General features: G+C 52.2%; 1 protein-coding gene across 3 annotated transcripts; it reads left to right on the plus strand.

Moving 5' to 3' along the window:
- The first annotated feature begins 1,548 nt into the window (after positions 1-1,548).
- On the plus strand, positions 1,549-15,765 carry LOC309617493 (C-type lectin domain family 18 member A-like). 3 transcript variants are annotated; one of them, XM_082369923.1, is made up of 13 exons: positions 1,549-1,772; positions 1,948-2,183; positions 2,800-2,891; positions 5,139-5,378; positions 10,935-11,032; positions 11,438-11,559; positions 11,735-11,842; positions 12,322-12,414; positions 12,806-12,912; positions 13,505-13,634; positions 13,926-14,103; positions 15,023-15,114; positions 15,584-15,765. In XM_082369923.1, the coding sequence occupies exons 2-13, from the start codon at positions 2,045-2,047 to the stop codon at positions 15,619-15,621; spliced, it is 1,437 nt and encodes a 478-aa protein (XP_082226049.1). In that variant the 5' UTR covers positions 1,549-1,772; positions 1,948-2,044; the 3' UTR covers positions 15,622-15,765. The 3 variants fall into 3 exon arrangements, with proteins under 3 accessions (XP_082226049.1, XP_082226048.1, XP_082226050.1); XM_082369922.1 differs by lacking the exon at positions 1,549-1,772 and having other exon boundaries at positions 1,843-2,183; XM_082369924.1 differs by lacking the exon at positions 1,549-1,772 and having other exon boundaries at positions 1,845-2,183; positions 14,007-14,103.
- Positions 15,766-17,583: the final 1,818 nt, after the last annotated feature.

The raw sequence follows: 17,583 nt of genomic DNA on the forward strand, positions 1-17,583 counted from the left end.
TATTACATACACCAAAGTGCAATGCCCTAGTTAGGGAGTCCAGCGAGATTGTCACCCCTGCTTTACACCATTGGACACTGAGACCCAGGGTGGAAGTGACAATCCCAGGGTCACAGAGAGCACCTCAGATAGAAGCTAGGCCTTCAGATGTCTGGTCTGGCATTTTCTCTGCTCAGCTTCTCCTCTTCCGGCTCCTGAAAGCCGGGCTCGCCCTGGCCTCCTCTTACGGTGAGCCAGGGCCGCTCAAAAGTTGTTCCATCCCAGGCCCCAAAGTATATTTTCCTCCCACCTGTGTCACGTGCCCAGCATTGTACTACAGGAAAACTAGCCACATTTATCTTCAAAGCCCAGGAGCAGGAACTGGGTCTTTTGTTACCTGGTGCAGAGCAGGGCTGTGGGAATTGAATTCAAAGGTCCGTGATGTGAACTAAAGCAGATCTGCACCAGGGTCTGGGAATGAATGTGAAGACAGAGCCCCCGGATTAGTTGGGATGCACCATGTGCCCGCCGGGTGACCTGGGGCAAGTCCCTCAGGCACACTGAGCCCAGCTTCCGCATCTAAAAAATGGGCTCCTCATCTTCTATTGCCCCGGGTTGTTGCAACAATTAAGTGAATTCACATATTCGAAGCTGCTTTGTAAACGCTACAGAAAAATATCCCTGTTTTATTAAGCATTGCTGGGACCCAGACAGGGTGAATTTGAGGTTGTCTGGTCATCCGTTTGAGGGAGAAGAAACTCCTCAGGCCCTGGGTATTACAGGGGGATCCCCAACCCCAGACTGGCTTAGGGGTCCTTGTGCCTGGCCCTGTCTCCACTCCCCAACATCCACAAAGGTATCCACATTCCATCGGTGTTTCCCCCTCAAAAGCCAAGCCCACTTGCCTCTCAGCAGAGCTTCCAGGCAACTGACACCTGGTTCTGAGAGGGTGCTGGTCCAGGGGTCAGGGGTCACACAAACTCCAGAAGGAAGAAGTACCTGGCTTTCAGGGCTGTCCTTTGGGATGGCTGAAAAACCTCTGATCTGCCCTGAGAGGAATGTGGGCATTTGGCTGTGGCCTGTGGGACAAATTTTATTTTCTAAGAAATGTGGGCCATGGTGCAGATCTGCTTCAGCTTATTCCAGTGGGACTGTGCTGGCCGCAGCCAGGCCCCGGAGCATCATGGCAACTGGCTGCCCTCCTGCCTGTTTGTCTGGAGGCCGACTTGTTCCCAGCAGGATTTGAGTCAGCCAAGGGCATCACGTGCTCTCCTCCTGCTTTTGCCCTCTCCTGGCCTGCAGTCACGTGGGTGGGCCTGGGGGGGCACCAGGGCTGGGGCCCAGCCCCCCACACGACCCAGACAGACTGTCCTAAGGCACCCATTTCCTCCCCCCTGGGGCAGCCCCTGCCAACTCCCCTACAAACCCACCGCCCCAGTGCCCCAACCCACCGGCGGCACCTGACTGGTGTGCGGTTACCACCCGCCTATGTTTAATTCATGGCTGGGGGTTGGGAAGGGCTTCCCAAGAAAGGAAAGAACTCCCCTGGGGTCTTGCCCAGTTCTTACCCGCCCACAGGGCACATGGCCGCAGACTCCCTGGGCCTGGGGCTGGGAGGAGAAGCTGCCCATAGGCCTGGAGGACACTGTTTCAGCATGGGCACAGCCATTATTCGTTAATCTGCAGCCCTGGAATGTCTGCGGGCCAATCAGCAGGGTCTCCGAGGGCTCCCCGAGGGCTCCGATAATCCTGCAATGATTAGCAGGGGCCACGGGGTCGCTGCGAACCACTCGGTAGGTTGGTCGGTTGGCTGTCGGCAGGCGGGCGGGCTGACCAGGCCAGCAGCCGGGGGAGGGAGGGAGGGAGCCCTGGGACTGGAGCTGTCTGTCTCCTTTCATGCCAGCGCCAAGGAAGGGAGGCTGTTTGGACTCACCGATTACTCACCAGCCTCCCCCTTTTGTCTGCCAGCCCAGCCTGACTCTTAGAGACTGTGAATAGCTCCATCCAGTCTGGGAAGCGGGCTGGACAGCTGAGCCAGGCAGAGCCCCGAGCACCCAGCAGGCCCATGTTGAGGCTGCAGCCCTCCCCTGGGCTGGGGGGCCACCGGCCTGGCCTCCTGCCCGTGCTCCTGGCTCTCCTTGGCATGACCTGGGCAGAGGTGCGCCCACTCCAGCTACAGGAGAAGCAGGTTCCAGTGCCTGGAGGTAAGGGGCCGCGGGGTGAGGAAAAAGTGGAGGAGCTATGAGCTCTGCAGAGGGTCCCAGGGGGCTTCTGGAAGCCAGTTCCCAGGCCTGAGCCCTGGGCAGGCTGGTGTGATTTACAGAGCCACCCTCGAACAGTCCAGGGGCCGGAGATGGATGGAGGAGGCTGGGACTGGGGCAGAAGGATGAAGGGGAGTGGGCCCAGGCTTGGGGGTGAAGGAAGAACACTGGGAGCCTGCAGCAGGGACCCCAGAAGAGACTCAGTGGCCGAGAGAAGCCCCAGCCAGAGGGGCCGCTGCGAGCCCAGGGCTGGACCCCTCTTCACACCTAGTCCCCAGGCCCCCATTCCCTTCTATCACCCCAGCCCCAGCTCTCAGCCTAAGGCTCCTTTACACCTACACCTGTCTCTCCGTCTCAGCCCCACTGCTTTCTCCACCTCTCCCCACCCCTCTGCTCCGGGTCCTCCCATACACACCCACCATCGTCCTGTCCCATCTCAGGTCTTGTTCCATAAGTGCAGGGTTGCATTCTCATCTTGCCATGGTGACCCCCGCCCCATCACCCAGGGGCCGGGCCAGGTCCCACTGCTCAGGTGGCCTGACCTTGTCTCCTGCCCCAGCCCTGAGCAAGAAGGAGAGCTTCCTGCTCCTCTCCCTGCACAACCGCCTGCGCAGCCGGGTCCACCCCCCTGCAGCCAACATGCAGAGAATGGTGAGTACCCCCAACCCGGGCTGGCCAAGGGGGCGACTGGAGGGGCAACCCTGAAGAGGACTGAGGAGGCCATGCCAGTGCCAGATGCCCTTTCACCTGGCAGAGTGGGACAGCAGCCAGTCAACTTGCCCACTCTGGGACCACGCCTCGTTGCCGGGGGGCGTGGAGGGGGGCCGTTGCTTCCTCCTCCCCCAGAAAGGCAGCCCTTCGGCTTTTCCTTGCATCCCTTCCCGTTGCCCCGGAGACCAGAAGACATGGAAAGAGCTGGGGTCCCCTCCTCCAAGAAAGAGGAGCATCACAAAAGAGTCCCAGCAGGATGGGAGGCTAGTCAGGGAAGGAGAAGCATCCTGCTGGGGGTGGGAGGGGTGAGGCTTGTGTGTGACCAGATCCACTGCTTCTTCAGCAGTTTGTCTAGGCGACTAGGAGGGGCCCCCTCCCAAATTCCCTGCTCATTCACTGGGGGCCGGGGAGCGGGGTATAGGGTTTCCCACCACTCCCTCGGGGCTTCAGGGTTGAAGGTGTCATCCTGGGGCCCAGAAACACTGCCCCATAGTATGGGACCCCAGCTGCCCCCTCCCATGGTAACAGTCGAGGGAGCGAGGGAGGGGCAGTGTGGGGCAGGCAGGGTTCCCCATGACTGCTTCCCATAAACTCCTCTGAGGCTGGCGCAGCGGTGGCGACCTTGAGAGCTCCAGGGTCAGGTTCCCAGGAGGTGGGGGTGGGGTGGGCAGGAGGGGGGTCGCCTCTCCCCCTTTCCCTGCTCGGCGGTGGCTCTGCCTCTCCTCAGGCCCAGGTCCTGGCTCTCATGCCCACACTCCCAGCCCTAGTGTCCGGTGTGAGGGTGTTCCGGTCAGTTTCTGCACTTCCCATGGCCCTGCTGCCAAAGTCTTAGAAAACAGCATTTCATAAAAAATGCAAGTGGAGCCCCACCACTCAGCCTCTGTCACACCCACAGCTTTGGCCCTGGGCACCCCAGTGGAGGCTGAGGCTTGGGGGTGATCCGGGCTGCTGAGGTGTCCCACGCAGTCCCCGCTGCTCCCAGCTCGTCCCCATCAGCAGTAAAATCACAACCACCATCTGCCCGGGCTGCTGCAGGTCAGGCCCTAAGTACAGCACTTTTCTCTCTGCATCCATTTAATCCTCACACAATCTTACCCTATGGGTACCTTATTATCTGGTTTTTTTGGTTTTTTGTTTTTGTTTTTGTTTTTTGGGTTTTTTTGGCCGCACGGCACAACTTGCAGGATCTCAGTTCCCCGGCCAGGGACTGAACCTGGGCCATGGCAATGAAAGCCCGGAATCCTAACCACTAGGTCACCAGGGAACTCCCACCTTATTTTTCATTTTACAGAAGAGTATGTTGAGTCTCATGGAGATTAGGAGACTGCTGGAGGTCACACAGCTGGAATGAGGGGGCTGGGCTGGACCAGGGCATGACGATCGGGTGACACATGTCATCCTGGTTGCTGAGCCCCCTGTTTCAGAGGATGAGGGGCTGTTGGATGGGGGTAGGGAAAAGGGCAGCTGGTACGTGGTGGGAAGAGCAGATTAGGCCCACTGCAGAGAACTCTGCTTGCTGAGACCAAAGCGCTGAGGCCCTGGAGACCTTTTACACCCTCTCTGGTCCTGACTCCCAGCTGGTGCCCCTATGAACTCCAAAACCAGATTTAGGGAATAAGACACAGCGGTATGGCTGCTGCAACTTTTTGCATCACAGAAGGGAAGCCAAGAGGGAGCCTTTCTGACAATGGCCAGGGTCAGTTTTACCTAACACGGAACCAGTTTGAAAGGCTTGGGCACTGTCCAGGGCTCCCATTACCAGACGGGAAAAATTACGGCAGAGGCCCATCCTATCACGTGGGCTGGCACCTGCACCCAGGAACACCCATCCCCCTTAGTGGGCGGGGCCTGAGGGTACCCGCCACTGGAGTCAGAAGGATGGAAGCTCTCAGTCCCGGGTGGAGCCGGGCTCTGGGGGGGGGGGGGGGGTCCAGACAGAGCAGGTGCTTTTCCAACACCACCTTGGAGCACCCCTTGCAGGTCCTGTCTGACCTTCCCTGGCCCCAGTGAAGTCGGTGAAAGCAGCTCAGAGCACTCAAGCAGCCAAGCAGGACCCCTGTTTGGGCTGGGGTCTCTTCTCTGCAGGACCAGCACCTCTGGATGTGCTGGGGGGGGAGGTGGCTGGATCACTAAGGCCTGGCCCAGGGGCCCCCTGCTGATGTTGCTGTTTGTGGTCCTTCTCCCCAGGACTGGAGCGAGAGCCTGGCCCAACAGGCCCAGACCAGGGCAGCCCTCTGTGGCGCCCCAGCGCCAAGGCCAGCCTCTGTGCCCCGGGCTACCCCGCAAGTGGGCTGGAATGTGCAGCTGCTGCCCGTGAGCTCGGTGTCCTTCACCCACGTGGTGGGCCTGTGGTTCTTGGAGGGGCAGCAGTACAGCCAGGCAGCGGCCGAGTGTGCCCCCAATGCCACCTGCGCCCACTACACTCAGGTGAGGCCCGGGTACCGGCTCTAAGGCCCCAGCCCTGCTGGGCTGGTTCGGAGGTCTGCAGTTTGGCCTAAAATTGGTGGTTGCTTTTCCTCCCATTTGTTTAGTTTTACTTTTTTCAGCTTTAAATATGAAATATTTCAAACCTAAATCAAATAACGGACTCCTTCTTATCCACTACCTAGCATTAGAAAATGTTAACTATATTTCTTTCTCACCTCTTAAAAAAAACAAAACTAAGCGTAAGCCCTCCTTCTGCCCTTTCCTCTGTCCCTCCCCAGAGGTAACCTTGCTGAAGTCCAGGTAAAACACCCCATGTTTCCTTTTTTTCCCCTCAACAAAATTTGTTGAACGTCTTCTCTATAACTGGCGTCGTTTATGTACTAGGATCCAGCACTGGAAAACACAGGCAAAATCCCAAGCATGTTTTTCTCTCTTTCTTTTTTTTTTTTTATGGTTACTTTTACGTGTCAACTTGCAGGGTAGTGGGTTGGTTTTTTGGTTGGTTTTTTTTTTTGCATGACATTAACATTTTTTATATGAATTTATTTACTTATTTATTTTTGGCTGCGTTGGGTCCTCGTTGCTGCGTGCTGGCTTTCTCTAGCTGCGGCGAGCGGGGGCTGCTCTTCGTTGCGGTGCACAGGCTTCTCATTGCGGTGGCTTCTCTTGTTACGGAGCACGGGCTCTAGGAGCATGGGCTTCAGTAGTTGCCGTGCATGGGCTTATTTGCTCCGCGGCATGTGGGATCCTCCCGGACTAGGGATCAAACCCATGTCCCCTGCATTGGTAGGCGGATTCTTAACCACTGCACCACCAGGGAAGTCCCTGTTTGTTTGTTTTTTTGTTTTGGCCGAGGGTAGTTCCCCGACCACATATGGAACCAGGGCCCCAGCAGTGAAAGCACCAAGTCCTAACCACTGGTCCCTCAGGGAATTTCCCCAAGCATGTTTTAATACCTTTACTACACGTGGAAGGGTTTTGATACCTTTTCTACTTGTGCAAGTGGGTTGTGTGTTATTAAATCCTACCTAAGTGCTCTCTCTGTACATCTCCTTTTGCAATTTGTGTTCATCACTTCAGACCACATTTGTAAGATTTGTTTCCATTGATCCGAGCATGCATGTGTGATTCACTATGAATAAACTGCAATTTACAGGCATCTGGGTTACTTCCACTTTTTTTTACTATCCCAAGTCATACTGCAATGCATAAATCCTAGTTCCGGTCCTCTTGTACATATGTGTCCAGACTTTTTCTAGGACACACTTGGAAGGGGAACGGCTGGGTCAGAGGGAGCACGCACTTACAACCTTAGTAGCTATTGCCAAAGTGATGTCGCCAACTCTACTCCTACCCACAAACCAGTTCTCACTCCCCATTCTTACTCTATTCATTAAGGAGTATTGTCAGCTCCTTAATTTTTGCCAACTCAAGGCTGTGAAATGCTACCTCATTCTGTTTTTAATTTGCATTTCCCTGATTACATGTGGGACTGAGCCTCTTTTCTGTTCTTTTCATTGCCTGTTAATTTCATCTTTCCCTTATTAATTTGTGAATATCTTTGCTATATTCTTTGTACTTTTTGTTGGTCATATTGGTTGCAGATACTTTTTTTCTGATACATGGCTTGTATTTTCTCTTTATGTTATCTTTTATAAGATAAATCTTTCAGAAGATTTTAATATTAATGTAATCAATTTTCTCTTGTTTTTCATTATAGTTCATCCATTTGTTGTATCATGTTTAAGAAATCCTTTTCAACTCTGACATCAGCAAGATAGTCTTCCTGTATTTTCTTCCAAAGTTTAAATGTTTTCCTTTTTTTCATATTGAAGTCATTAAGCCATCTAGTGATGTAGGATTTAATTTTATCTTTTTTTTTACTTCTTGTATTAAGTACTGAATCCCCCACAGACTCTAATGCCACTTCAGTCATATACCAAGCTCACATATCCACATGGGTCTGTTGCTGAGTTCTCTCTTCTATTTTGTTGCTTTTTTTGTTTACTCCTGCATATATGTGCTTTAATTATTATGGCTTTATAAAAAGTTTTGACAGGAAAATCCCCCATGTTATTATTATCATTCAAAAATTTCTTGGCTATTCTTGATTCTTTCTCCTGATTCTTTCATATGAATTTAATAAGTAGCCTTTATCAGGTTACAGACACTTCTTTCTAATCTAAGTTTGTTAAGGATTTTTAAAGTCATGAACAGGTTTTGTGTTTTATCAAATGCCTTTTGCGCATCTATTGAAATAATTACAAGGTTTTTCCTTAACTATCTACAGTGATGAAATACATGAATAATTTTTTTGTGTATGTACAAAGCTGTTACATGACACTACATCTTCCTGGTCACATATTTTAAACATTTTATTATAGAAAATTTCAAATATATACAAAGCAATCAAAGTGATATAATGAACCCCCATCTACCTATCATCCAGCTTCAGCAATTATCAGCTCACAGTTTCATGATTCATATTTATTTAGTTATTTATTTATATTGAAGTACAGTTGTACAGTATTATATAAGCTACAGGTATACAATATAGTGATTCACAAATTTTAAAGGTTATACTCCATTTATAGTTATTATAAAATACTGGCCATATTCCCCATGTTGTACAATGTATCCTTGTAGTTTATTTTATACCTAATAGTTTGTAGCTGTTACTCCCCTACCCTTATACTGCCCTCCCCCCTTCCCTCTCCCCACTGGTAATCACTAGTTTGTTCTCTATATCTGTGAGCCTGCTTCTTTTTTTGTTATATTCACTGGTTTGTTGTATTTTTTAGATTTCACATATAAGTGAGATCATACAGTATTTGTCTTTCTCTGTCTGACTTATTTCACTTAGCATAATGCCCTCCAAGTCCATCCTTGTTGCTGTAAATGGCAAAATTTCATTCTCTTTTATGGCTGAGTAGTATTCCATTGTATATATGATGTGATGCGAAATAAACCGATGTAGGGTGTGTGTGTGTGTGTGTGTGTGTGTGTGTGTGTGTGTGTGTTATTGTTGTTTTTAATTAATTGCTATATTTGGTTTCCTAAATACTATTTGATAGTGAAATTGACCTCTGATTTTCTTTTCTCATACTGCCCTCACCTGGTTTATATTAACCTCATAAAATGAGTTGGAGGCTTTGCCTCATTTTCTGTTTCCTGGAATAGTTTCTGTAATATTTGCTGTAACTGTCCTGTAAAACTATTCGGGCCTTGTCCTATTTTTTGATTGTTTTGTGTGTATGTGTATGTATCCATGGATTTTTAATTACTGATCCAACTTTTAGAAATGGTCGTAGATCATTTCAGATTTTCTATTTCTTCTTGAGACAGTTTTGCCAAGTTCTATTTTCTAGGAAGCTATCCATTTTATATTTTCCAGTTTGTTGGTCCTAACTGTTAATTATTTAACAGAGATTTTAAACTAGAATTAAACAGATTTTTTAAATGTTTCCTGTGTCTGCAGCTATGTCCTTTTAAAATTCTCGATTGTATTTATTTGTGCCTTCTCTCTTTTGTTCTTTACCAGTCTTCCCAGAGGTTTGTCTATTCTAACGAATCAGCTTTTTGTTTGTTTTCCTTCTCTCTTTTTTCCAACCATCCACAACTTTATTCTTCTTTCTATTAATTTCTGCTCTTTTTTTTTTTATAAATTTATTTATTTTTTATTTATTTATTTTTGGCTGCGTTGGGTCCTCGTTGCTGTGCACGGGCTTTCTCTAGTTGAGGAGAGTGGGGGCTACTCTTCATTGCAGTGTGCGGGCTTCTCATTGCGGTGGCTTCTCTTGTTGCAGAGCACAGGCTCTAGGCGCACGGGCTTCCGTAGTTGTGGCACGCGGGCTCAGTAGTTGTGGTTCGCAGGCTCTAGGGCACAGGCTCAGTAGTTGTGGCACATGGGCTTAGTTGCTCCGCAGCATGTGGGATCTTCCCGTAGCAGGGATCGAACTCGTGTCCCCTGCATTGGCAGGCGGATTTTTAACCGCTGTGCCATCAGGGAAGTCCTTCTGCCCTTGTTTTTATTATTTTCTTTCTTCTACTTTCTTAACTCATTAATTTTAACTCCCTTTTCTTTTCTGGTATATGCCTTTAAAGCTATCAATTTCCCTCGAAACTTTGTTAGCTATATCCCATAAGTTTTGGAATTTAGTGATTTCATTGTCACTTAGGTCTATGAGTTTCCTATTTTCCATTATGATGCTGTCTTTGATTTTGAAGTGTATATTTAAATTTCTAAACTATGTTTTCTCCTTTACTTACTTCTAAATTATTTCCTTAGGAATTCCCTGGTGGTCCAGTGGTTAGGACTTCACGTCTTCACTGCCGGGGCCTGGGTTCAGTCCCTGGTCAGGGAACTAAGATCCTGTAAGCCACGCAGCCAAAAAAATTTTTTTTAAAAATTAATTAATAATAATAGTAAATTATTTCCTTTACATTCTATTGCATTGAATTCATAGAATGTGTCCCGTAGGATGTTGGTTATTGAGTATTTATTGAATCTTGCTTTGTGGCTTAGTGAGGGGTCAGTGTCTGCAAAAGTTCCACACACTCCTAAAAAGAATGCATATTCTCTAATTGTTGGATACATAGGTATGACTACATGTGCATTTCTCCCCGCCTCATGCTGGTCATTTTTAGTGGCTACCAGAGTTTGCTTGGCTATTCCTGTGTATTGACCATTTGTGCTATTTCCAAGTTGTCACTGATTCTAAAACTCTAAATCTAAGTTTTGAATACTATTAAAGACCTGTATCTGTTAGCTGTTGCTGCATGACGCACTACTCCCAAATATAGCATCTTACGATTCTGCAGGTTGGCAGTTTGGGTTGGGCTCAGCTGACTGTTTCTTCTGGTCTTGGCTGGGCCCACTCCTGAAACTGCAGTCAGCTGCTGGGTTGGCTGGGAGCTGGCTGTCTAGAGTGGCCTCAACTGGTTCACCTCTGCCCTATAAGGTTCTTCAACCTCCAGCAGCCTTGTTCACGTGGAGGCTGAGCATGAGAGTTCTATGAGAATGAGTGGAACTTGTAGGGTCTCCTGAGGCCTAGGTTTAAAACGGTTCAATATCATTTCCCCTGCATTCTGTTGGCCAACAGAAGCCACAGGGCCAGCCAGATTCAAGGTGTGGGAAAGAGATTCCTCCTCTTGATGCAAAGAACTGCAAAGCCACATTTTATAAAGAGGGGGCTGTAGGGAGAAGTGAAGGGTTGTGGCCATTTTTTCAGTCATCACAAGGCCTTTGATGTCCAAGTCTTTCTTTTCCCACTCTCCTCCACTATCCACAATCTCCCTTCCCTTCAGGTATCTGCTGACCCTCACCTCCCGACCCAGAAGGCCTTTCTAGACTATTCCCACCCATCCTTATATCCCTGCCCAGCACAGCTACTGCTCCTGGGGTCCCCAGGGAGGTGACACAACTGTTTATCTGCTTGGTTTGGGGCAAGAGCTGTGTCCACCCTTCCCAGGGGGGCATCATCTAGGCTGCTGGTCCCCAGACTAGGAGTGGAGGTGGCCCATGAGAGGGTCTCTGAGCCACTGTGTCTCCTGCAGCTCGTGTGGGCCACCTCGAGCCAGCTGGGCTGTGGGCGGCATCCCTGCCCTGGGGCCCAGGGTGAGATGGAAGCCTTTGTCTGTGCCTACTCTCCCGGGTAAGCCTCCTCCACGGCAGCTGCCCTGCCGTCCCCTGCTGGGCTGCGGGGTAGGGGACGCTGTCACCCAGGGTGAGACACTCACCCACCCGCCCACAGGCCTTTACCCCTGGTGGGAGAGGGAAGAAGGAGGAAAGGGAGAGGGTGCAGAAGTGGGCAGCACCCAAGATTCTGGCCACGCAGAATGTGGCTTCTTCTCAGATGCCCCTTCCTGGAGGCACCACCCAGCGTTCAGGGCATCTGCCCAGTATTAGTTTGGAGGTCATCTTTTCTTTCCTAGGAAATCTCCCTGTCTCACCCAGCTCCCAGCTTCCTGGCTGGGCCGGAAGGAGCTGAAGGGGCTGGTGGGGCAGGCAGCAAGGCCCAAGGCCAGGCCCTTCCAGCCTCTGCTGCTTGCTCTCACAGAGGCAACTGGGAGGTCAACGGGAAGACCATCGTCCCCTACAAGAAGGGCGCCTGGTGTTCGCTCTGCACAGCTAGCGTCTCGGGCTGCTTCAAAGCCTGGGACCACGCAGGGGGGCTGTGTGGTAAGTGCCCCACCCTGCCTGCCTCTGGCTGGGGCAGCTTGATCTGGTGACCCTGGAGGAGGCTGGCAGCATCCTGAGGGACTGTCCCAGAAGCCCTGGCCCTCAGCGCTCAGGGAGGCACCTGCCTGGCCTGCCGGGGAAAGGCCCCCCCAGTGTTTCCTTCTTATCCGATCAGAGGTCCCCAGGAACCCATGTCGCATGAGCTGCCGGAACCACGGACATCTCAACCTCAGCACCTGCCACTGCCACTGTCCCCCGGGTTACACAGGCAGATACTGCCAAGGTGAGGGGCAGTATCTGGAGTTCTGGATTGTGACCAGCCGGGGGACCCAGGGAGTGATCCTCGCACAGCATATCCTCATCCAATAAGCATTCACTGAGCACCGACGGTCTGCCAGACCCTGCGCTGCGCAGGGAATTCAAAGTGAAATCAGATCGGCCCCTCAGGCTCTGGGATGGTGGGAGGAGGACAGTATTAGGATCCAGAAGTGGATTCCTTTCCCACTGTCCCCCACCCCCCAGCTCTTTGACCATGAGCAGGTCCACTCCCAAACCCCGATTTGCTTCTCTCTACAAGATCAAACCAAAGATGCCAAATGTGGCAGCGGTTGGGAGCCCAGATGGGTTCCATCTCTGGGGGGGGTGGGGGGCTGTTCTTGCTGTGGTTGGCCATTCTGCGCACATCCGTGGCCTGTGAGGGGCAGCCTGGGGCCCAGTGGCTGCCAGCTGAGTGCCGTCCCCTCCCCTGCCCCATCCTGGCAGTGCGGTGCAGCGTGCGGTGCGTGCACGGCCGGTTCCGGGAAGAGGAGTGTTCCTGCGTCTGTGATGTTGGCTATGGGGGAGCCCAGTGTGCCAGTGAGTCCTGCTGCAAAGCCCCCCAACAAGACGAGCCCCTCCCAGGACCCCCTCAGCATGGTGCTGGGTCCGGCTCGGACCAGCTCACAGGAGCCCATCGTATGCACCTCTTCCCCATTCCCCGAACAGTGACGTCACAGTGGTAGCTTGAACTTGGCCATGGTGGGGGTCTTTACACCACCACAGAAATAGCAATGCTAAAATCATAGACTTTTTTCTTTTTGAGAGAGAGAGCTGGTTGTTACACATTTACCAGCACACCACTGACCCCAACCCCCTCTCCTGCTTGGTGGCCAGAGGAAGGGGTACCTTGAGCTTAACATCCTGGCAGGACCGGAAGGGTAATGATTCTGAGGTGCCCACACACAAAATCAGGCTTCCCTCCCCCCAGCCAAGGTGCTCTTTCCCTTCCACACCTGTGACCTGAGGATCGATGGAGACTGCTTCATGGTGTCCTCAGAGGCAGACACCTATTATGGAGCCAAGATGAAATGCCAGGTAATGGTTGGCCCCTGCCTTCCCAGGGACCACGCCCCTGGGTTCTTAACAGAGGGACCCTGGGCTAAGAGATGAATTCCTTTGACTTCTCCTGACTCTCATCTTTAGTATAAAGCAGGGGTTACAACTCAGAGGCCCATGGAAGCCAGGAGGTCACTTAATGAGCTGAGGGACCCAGGGACAAGGCCCCACTCAACCCCCATCTAAGGGGCCATCCTGACTCAGCTCGAGCTGCTGGCTGCCAGGCAGGAATGCAAGTTCAGGGAGGCCAGGACCTGGAATTTTTCAAGAGAACCAGAAATTCAGATTTTCACTGAGCTCTCTCAATTTATTAACGTTGGCAACCAATTCAAATGTATTAAAGACACTGAGCAGGTGAAACAAAACCCTTCCAAGGGTGGGACCCTGCCAGAGGAGCTGTGGGCAGGGAAGAGAAGGCAGACTCTGCTCTAAGAGGCAGGAGGCTTTTGGGGGCTGAGGACAGCCCGGCCAGCACACAGATTTGACATCCATGGCCACGGTGGGTGGCAGGATGGAAAGGAAGGGCTGGCCTGAGCTCTGGGGCCAGCATGACCCGGAGCGGGGGTTACAGGGAAAGGGCGGGGTGCTAGCCCAGATTGAGAGCCAGAAAGTGCAGGACATCCTCGCCTTCTACCTGGGCCGCCTGGAGACCACCAACGAGGTGACCAACAATGACTTCGAGACCAGGAACTTCTGGATCGGTGAGTGCCTGGCTGATTGGGGGAGGGGGGAGGGATGCAATGAGTGTGGGGCTGGGATGCCTCACGCTGCTCCAGGAATCTGGGCCATGGAAACCCAGAGCACCTACCAGTGGGCAGTAAGGGTGTCGTGAGGGCTTGGGGCCCAGAATGGGGCCAGTGGTCAGGCTGGTGACTCCTTTCCCTGTGGAGAGAGCTGAAGGGAGGGAGAGCCACCAGAGGGGCTGGAAGTGCTGGGAAGGGGGCTTAAGGGCTGGGGGTCGACAGGCATTGGGCAGCAGGCTCTGGGCTCAGGCCCTCATCGCAGGGAGCCCGGGCTGCCAGTGGGGCCCAGGGATCTCGGGTATGGGGCCAGCCTTGGCTGCTGTGGCTCAGGGCTCACCTACAAGACCGCTAAGGACTCCTTCCGCTGGACCACCGGGGAGCACCAGTCCTTCACCAGTTTCGCCTTTGGGCAGCCTGACAACCAGGGGTGAGTCTGGGGTGCCCTCCCTCCCCTGGGCCCACCTTCTCACCTGGGCCTGCTTGCTGAGCCTTCAGACACCGCTAAACAACCTCCACCCTGCCTGCTGCTTGGCTGAGCGCCCTGAGGGTCTGGGCCTTACCTGGTGCCCAGGTGCCAGGAAGTCCGGGCACAGCTGTCTATGGGCCCAGTGCTGAGATGAGGTACATCCCTGACCTCCAGGGGCTCACATAAAAGAGAGGGAACCCAAGAAGGTTTCATCCATCCACAGTCCCCATCATCCCCCCAGCTGTCTCTCCGTCTCTCTATTATCTATCCATCCCTCCCCCCCACCGTGCCCCCTCTGCCTGTATCAATACACTGATTCTGCCCTCCTTAGCTGGCCACTCACCTGCGTCCACTTGTGCACACATCTGCCCAATGGCCCGCCTGCACTGAGGCCCAGCCCTGGTCTTCAAAGCCCAGGAATGCCCAGGGCAGGGGGTAGGTGGTCAGGCTGTGTGGCCACCAAGGCTCCAGATACCCCGCCCAGTTCTCCTTTGACCTCCTTGATGGCAGCCATGCCCAGACCCCTGGCCCATCCCTAGAGTAAGCCAGCTCGGTGGGCCCCCAGGCATACCTTCTCCTGCTGGGAGGAAAGATGTGGGCCTGCCTGTTCCAAGCCCCCTGCCCCCACCCGCAGTGGCCGGCATGGCTGAGGGCTGCAGCGGTGGGTGGCGCTGTCCCCACTGCACCCCGAGAAGAGAGGGCTGCAGCGCTCTGAGGAGCAGGCAAGGAGCCAGGGGCTGGGGCTGGCTCCCAGAAGCCCCATACGTGGGACGGGGGCACCTAAGAGGCACCTCCCTAGACTCAGGTGGCCCATTGTCGGGGAGGATTTAAGGACTCATAATTTCATTCCTCCACCCTGAGCACTCAACAATCTTGGCAGGTTTGGCAACTGTGTGGAACTGCAGGCATCGGCCGCCTTCAATTGGAACGACCAGCGCTGTAAAACCCGAAACCGTTACATCTGCCAGTTTGGTGAGGGCCTTCCCATGGCTCCCCTCCTCTGGCCCCTGGGGATATCCAGATGAACAGTCTAGAGTGTCTGAGCACACAGGGCCACGAGGACATCCTGCTCAGGGCCTCGTTGGACCTGTAGGCCCCTGAAGCACAGAGAGGGAGATTGGCCTGGGCTCAGCCATGCAGGGGCAGGACCAGAACTACAGCCCGGCTGGGGATTTCACCAAGGTCCCTTTCCTCCTGTCACTAAAGCTGCCACATGGGGACCCAGCGGGTTCTTCAGCGTTCCCTGATTCCCTAGAGCACAGTGAACTGTGGTGGGGACAGAGATGAGACCTAGCCCAGAATCAGCCCCCAGCAGCACCTGCTAGAAGGATCTGGAGCTGCAAGTGGGATCATGGTTACTTCTGGACCTAGTGCAGCAGGGTCCCCAACCCAGGACTGCCTGGGCTGTCACTGACCCTTGTTCTGTTCTCTTCCTTTCCAGCTCAGGAGCACATTTCCCGGTGGGACCCAGGGCCCTGAGGCTCACCCATGCCTCTCCCCTGCCAGCACCTGGATGCACAGCCCTACTTGCCCTTCTGCCCACCTGTTTAGAACAAGGGCCGGGCTAGAACTGCAGGCCCAACAGCCAAAGAGGCCTCAGACCTTGCAGGAAGTGGGGCAGGGGGTACAAGTGAGGCCGATGGAGAGCCCGGTATAGGAGGAGGGGAGCCTGGGGTCCCCCAGCCTGCTTTTGAGTGGGAAGATGGATCTTAATTAGGCACTGAAACAGGAGTCTAGGGCAGCGGTCAGAAGAGACCACTCTCCTCCATCTGGGCTGGACCCTCTGGGGCAGATAGAGGTTCCTTGCTGCCCAGGATGCATCCCACAAAGGATTAAACTAAGTTATGGATCAGCTGGACTTGTGCATGCTCATTGTGAAGGGGAATTCAGACAACCCAGAATGACCCCAGGAAGACTGGTTTCCTCCCAGCCACCCCAGTCCCATCCCTGCTCACCCACATGACCCAGGCCACCCTCTGGAGGTTTTCAGACTCTTAGTCCTGAATAATGCACAGATTTAGAAGCCTTGTTTGTTTGCATCCCTAATTTCCAGCTCCTCTCACCACTGCCTCTGTCAGCTTTGTGTTTCTGTTCACACCTCCTCCTTTATTAATTATGCTTGCTTCTACATGTCTCTTCTTTCTTTGTGATAACCTGAACTGCGGTCTGTTATGGCCCCATCTCCTCCCTCTCCCTATAGTGGTGAGAGGGTGAGTCCAGGCAGGTGCAAGACTGGGAGGTGCTACCATTAGTGTCCAGAATGCACACTGTTATGTGCGAACATCGAGTTGCTTTGCTGGTTGGAAGTATCAGTACAAGTGTGGCCTGGGCCCATGGAACCGGGAGAAGCAGATCACTCACGGTTCTTGGTTGCAGCCAATAGAAACATAGAAACAGCTCTGGCTAGTCATGGCAGAAAAGGAATTTATCAAAAGGGCAATGATTTTTAAATGGGCAAAGACTTGAATAGACAGTTCTCCAAAGAAGATATACAAATGGCCAATAAGCACATGAAAAGATGTTCAACATCACTAGTCATTAGGAAATCCAAATAGAAACCACAGTGAGACGCCACTTCACACCCATTAGGATGGCTGTTAGCAACGAAACAGACAATAACAAGTGTTGATGAGGGTGGGGACCCATTGGAACCCTCATACATTGCTGGGGAATGTAAAATGGTGCAGCCACGGTGGAAAATAGTTTGGCGATTGTTCAAAAAGTTAAACAGGACTTCCCTGGTGGCACAGTGGTTAAGAATCCACCTGCCAATGCAGGGGATGCGGGTTCGATCCCTTGTCTGGGAAGATCCCACATGCCATGGAGCAACTAAGCCCGTGCACCACAACTACTGAGCCTGCGCTCTAGAGCCCGCATGCCAGAACTACTGAAGCCCGCACACCTAGAGTCTGTGCTCCACAACAAGAGAAGCCACCGCAATGAGAAGCCCGTGCTCCGCAACAAAGAGTAGCCCCTGCTCACCACAACTAGAGAAAGCCTGCACGCAGCAACGAGGACCCAACACAGCCAAAAATTAATTAATTAATTAAAAAAAAATTAAACACAACTACCATATGACCCAACAATTCCACTCCTAGGTATGTACCCAAGAGAAACGAAAACAAGTGCTCAAATCCTTAAAACACAAAGTTCATAGCAGCATTATTCACAATAGCCAATAGCCAAAATATAGAAACAACCCAAATGTCCATCAATGGATGAGCAGCTAACAAATCGCGGTGTATACATGCAATGCAATATTATTCAACCATTAAAAGGAATGAAGTACTGATACATGCTACCAGGTGGACGAACCTTGAAAACATTTTAAGTGAAAGAAGCTAGTCACAAAAGGTCACATATTGCATGATTCCACTTATCTGAACTACTCAGAAAAGGTAAATCCATAGATGCAGAGACGGGTGGTTGCCAAGGGAAACA

Source organism: Balaenoptera borealis, assembly GCF_965194805.1.
Source record: "Balaenoptera borealis genome assembly, chromosome: 19".
In the NCBI taxonomy this organism is placed as follows: domain Eukaryota; kingdom Metazoa; phylum Chordata; class Mammalia; order Artiodactyla; family Balaenopteridae; genus Balaenoptera; species Balaenoptera borealis.

What these genes read in the sequence shown, in the direction of transcription:
- LOC309617493 (XM_082369923.1), top strand. Translation starts at nt 2,045, where the DNA reads ATGTTGAGGCTGCAGCCCTCCCCTGGGCTGGGGGGCCACCGGCCTGGC. An exon ending in CCACGCAGGGGGGCTGTGTG is followed by an intron (nt 11,560 to 11,734) that starts GTAAGTGCCCCA and finishes TTATCCGATCAG; the next exon opens with AGGTCCCCAGGAACCCATGT. An exon ending in CCGTTACATCTGCCAGTTTG is followed by an intron (nt 15,115 to 15,583) that starts GTGAGGGCCTTC and finishes CTTCCTTTCCAG; the next exon opens with CTCAGGAGCACATTTCCCGG.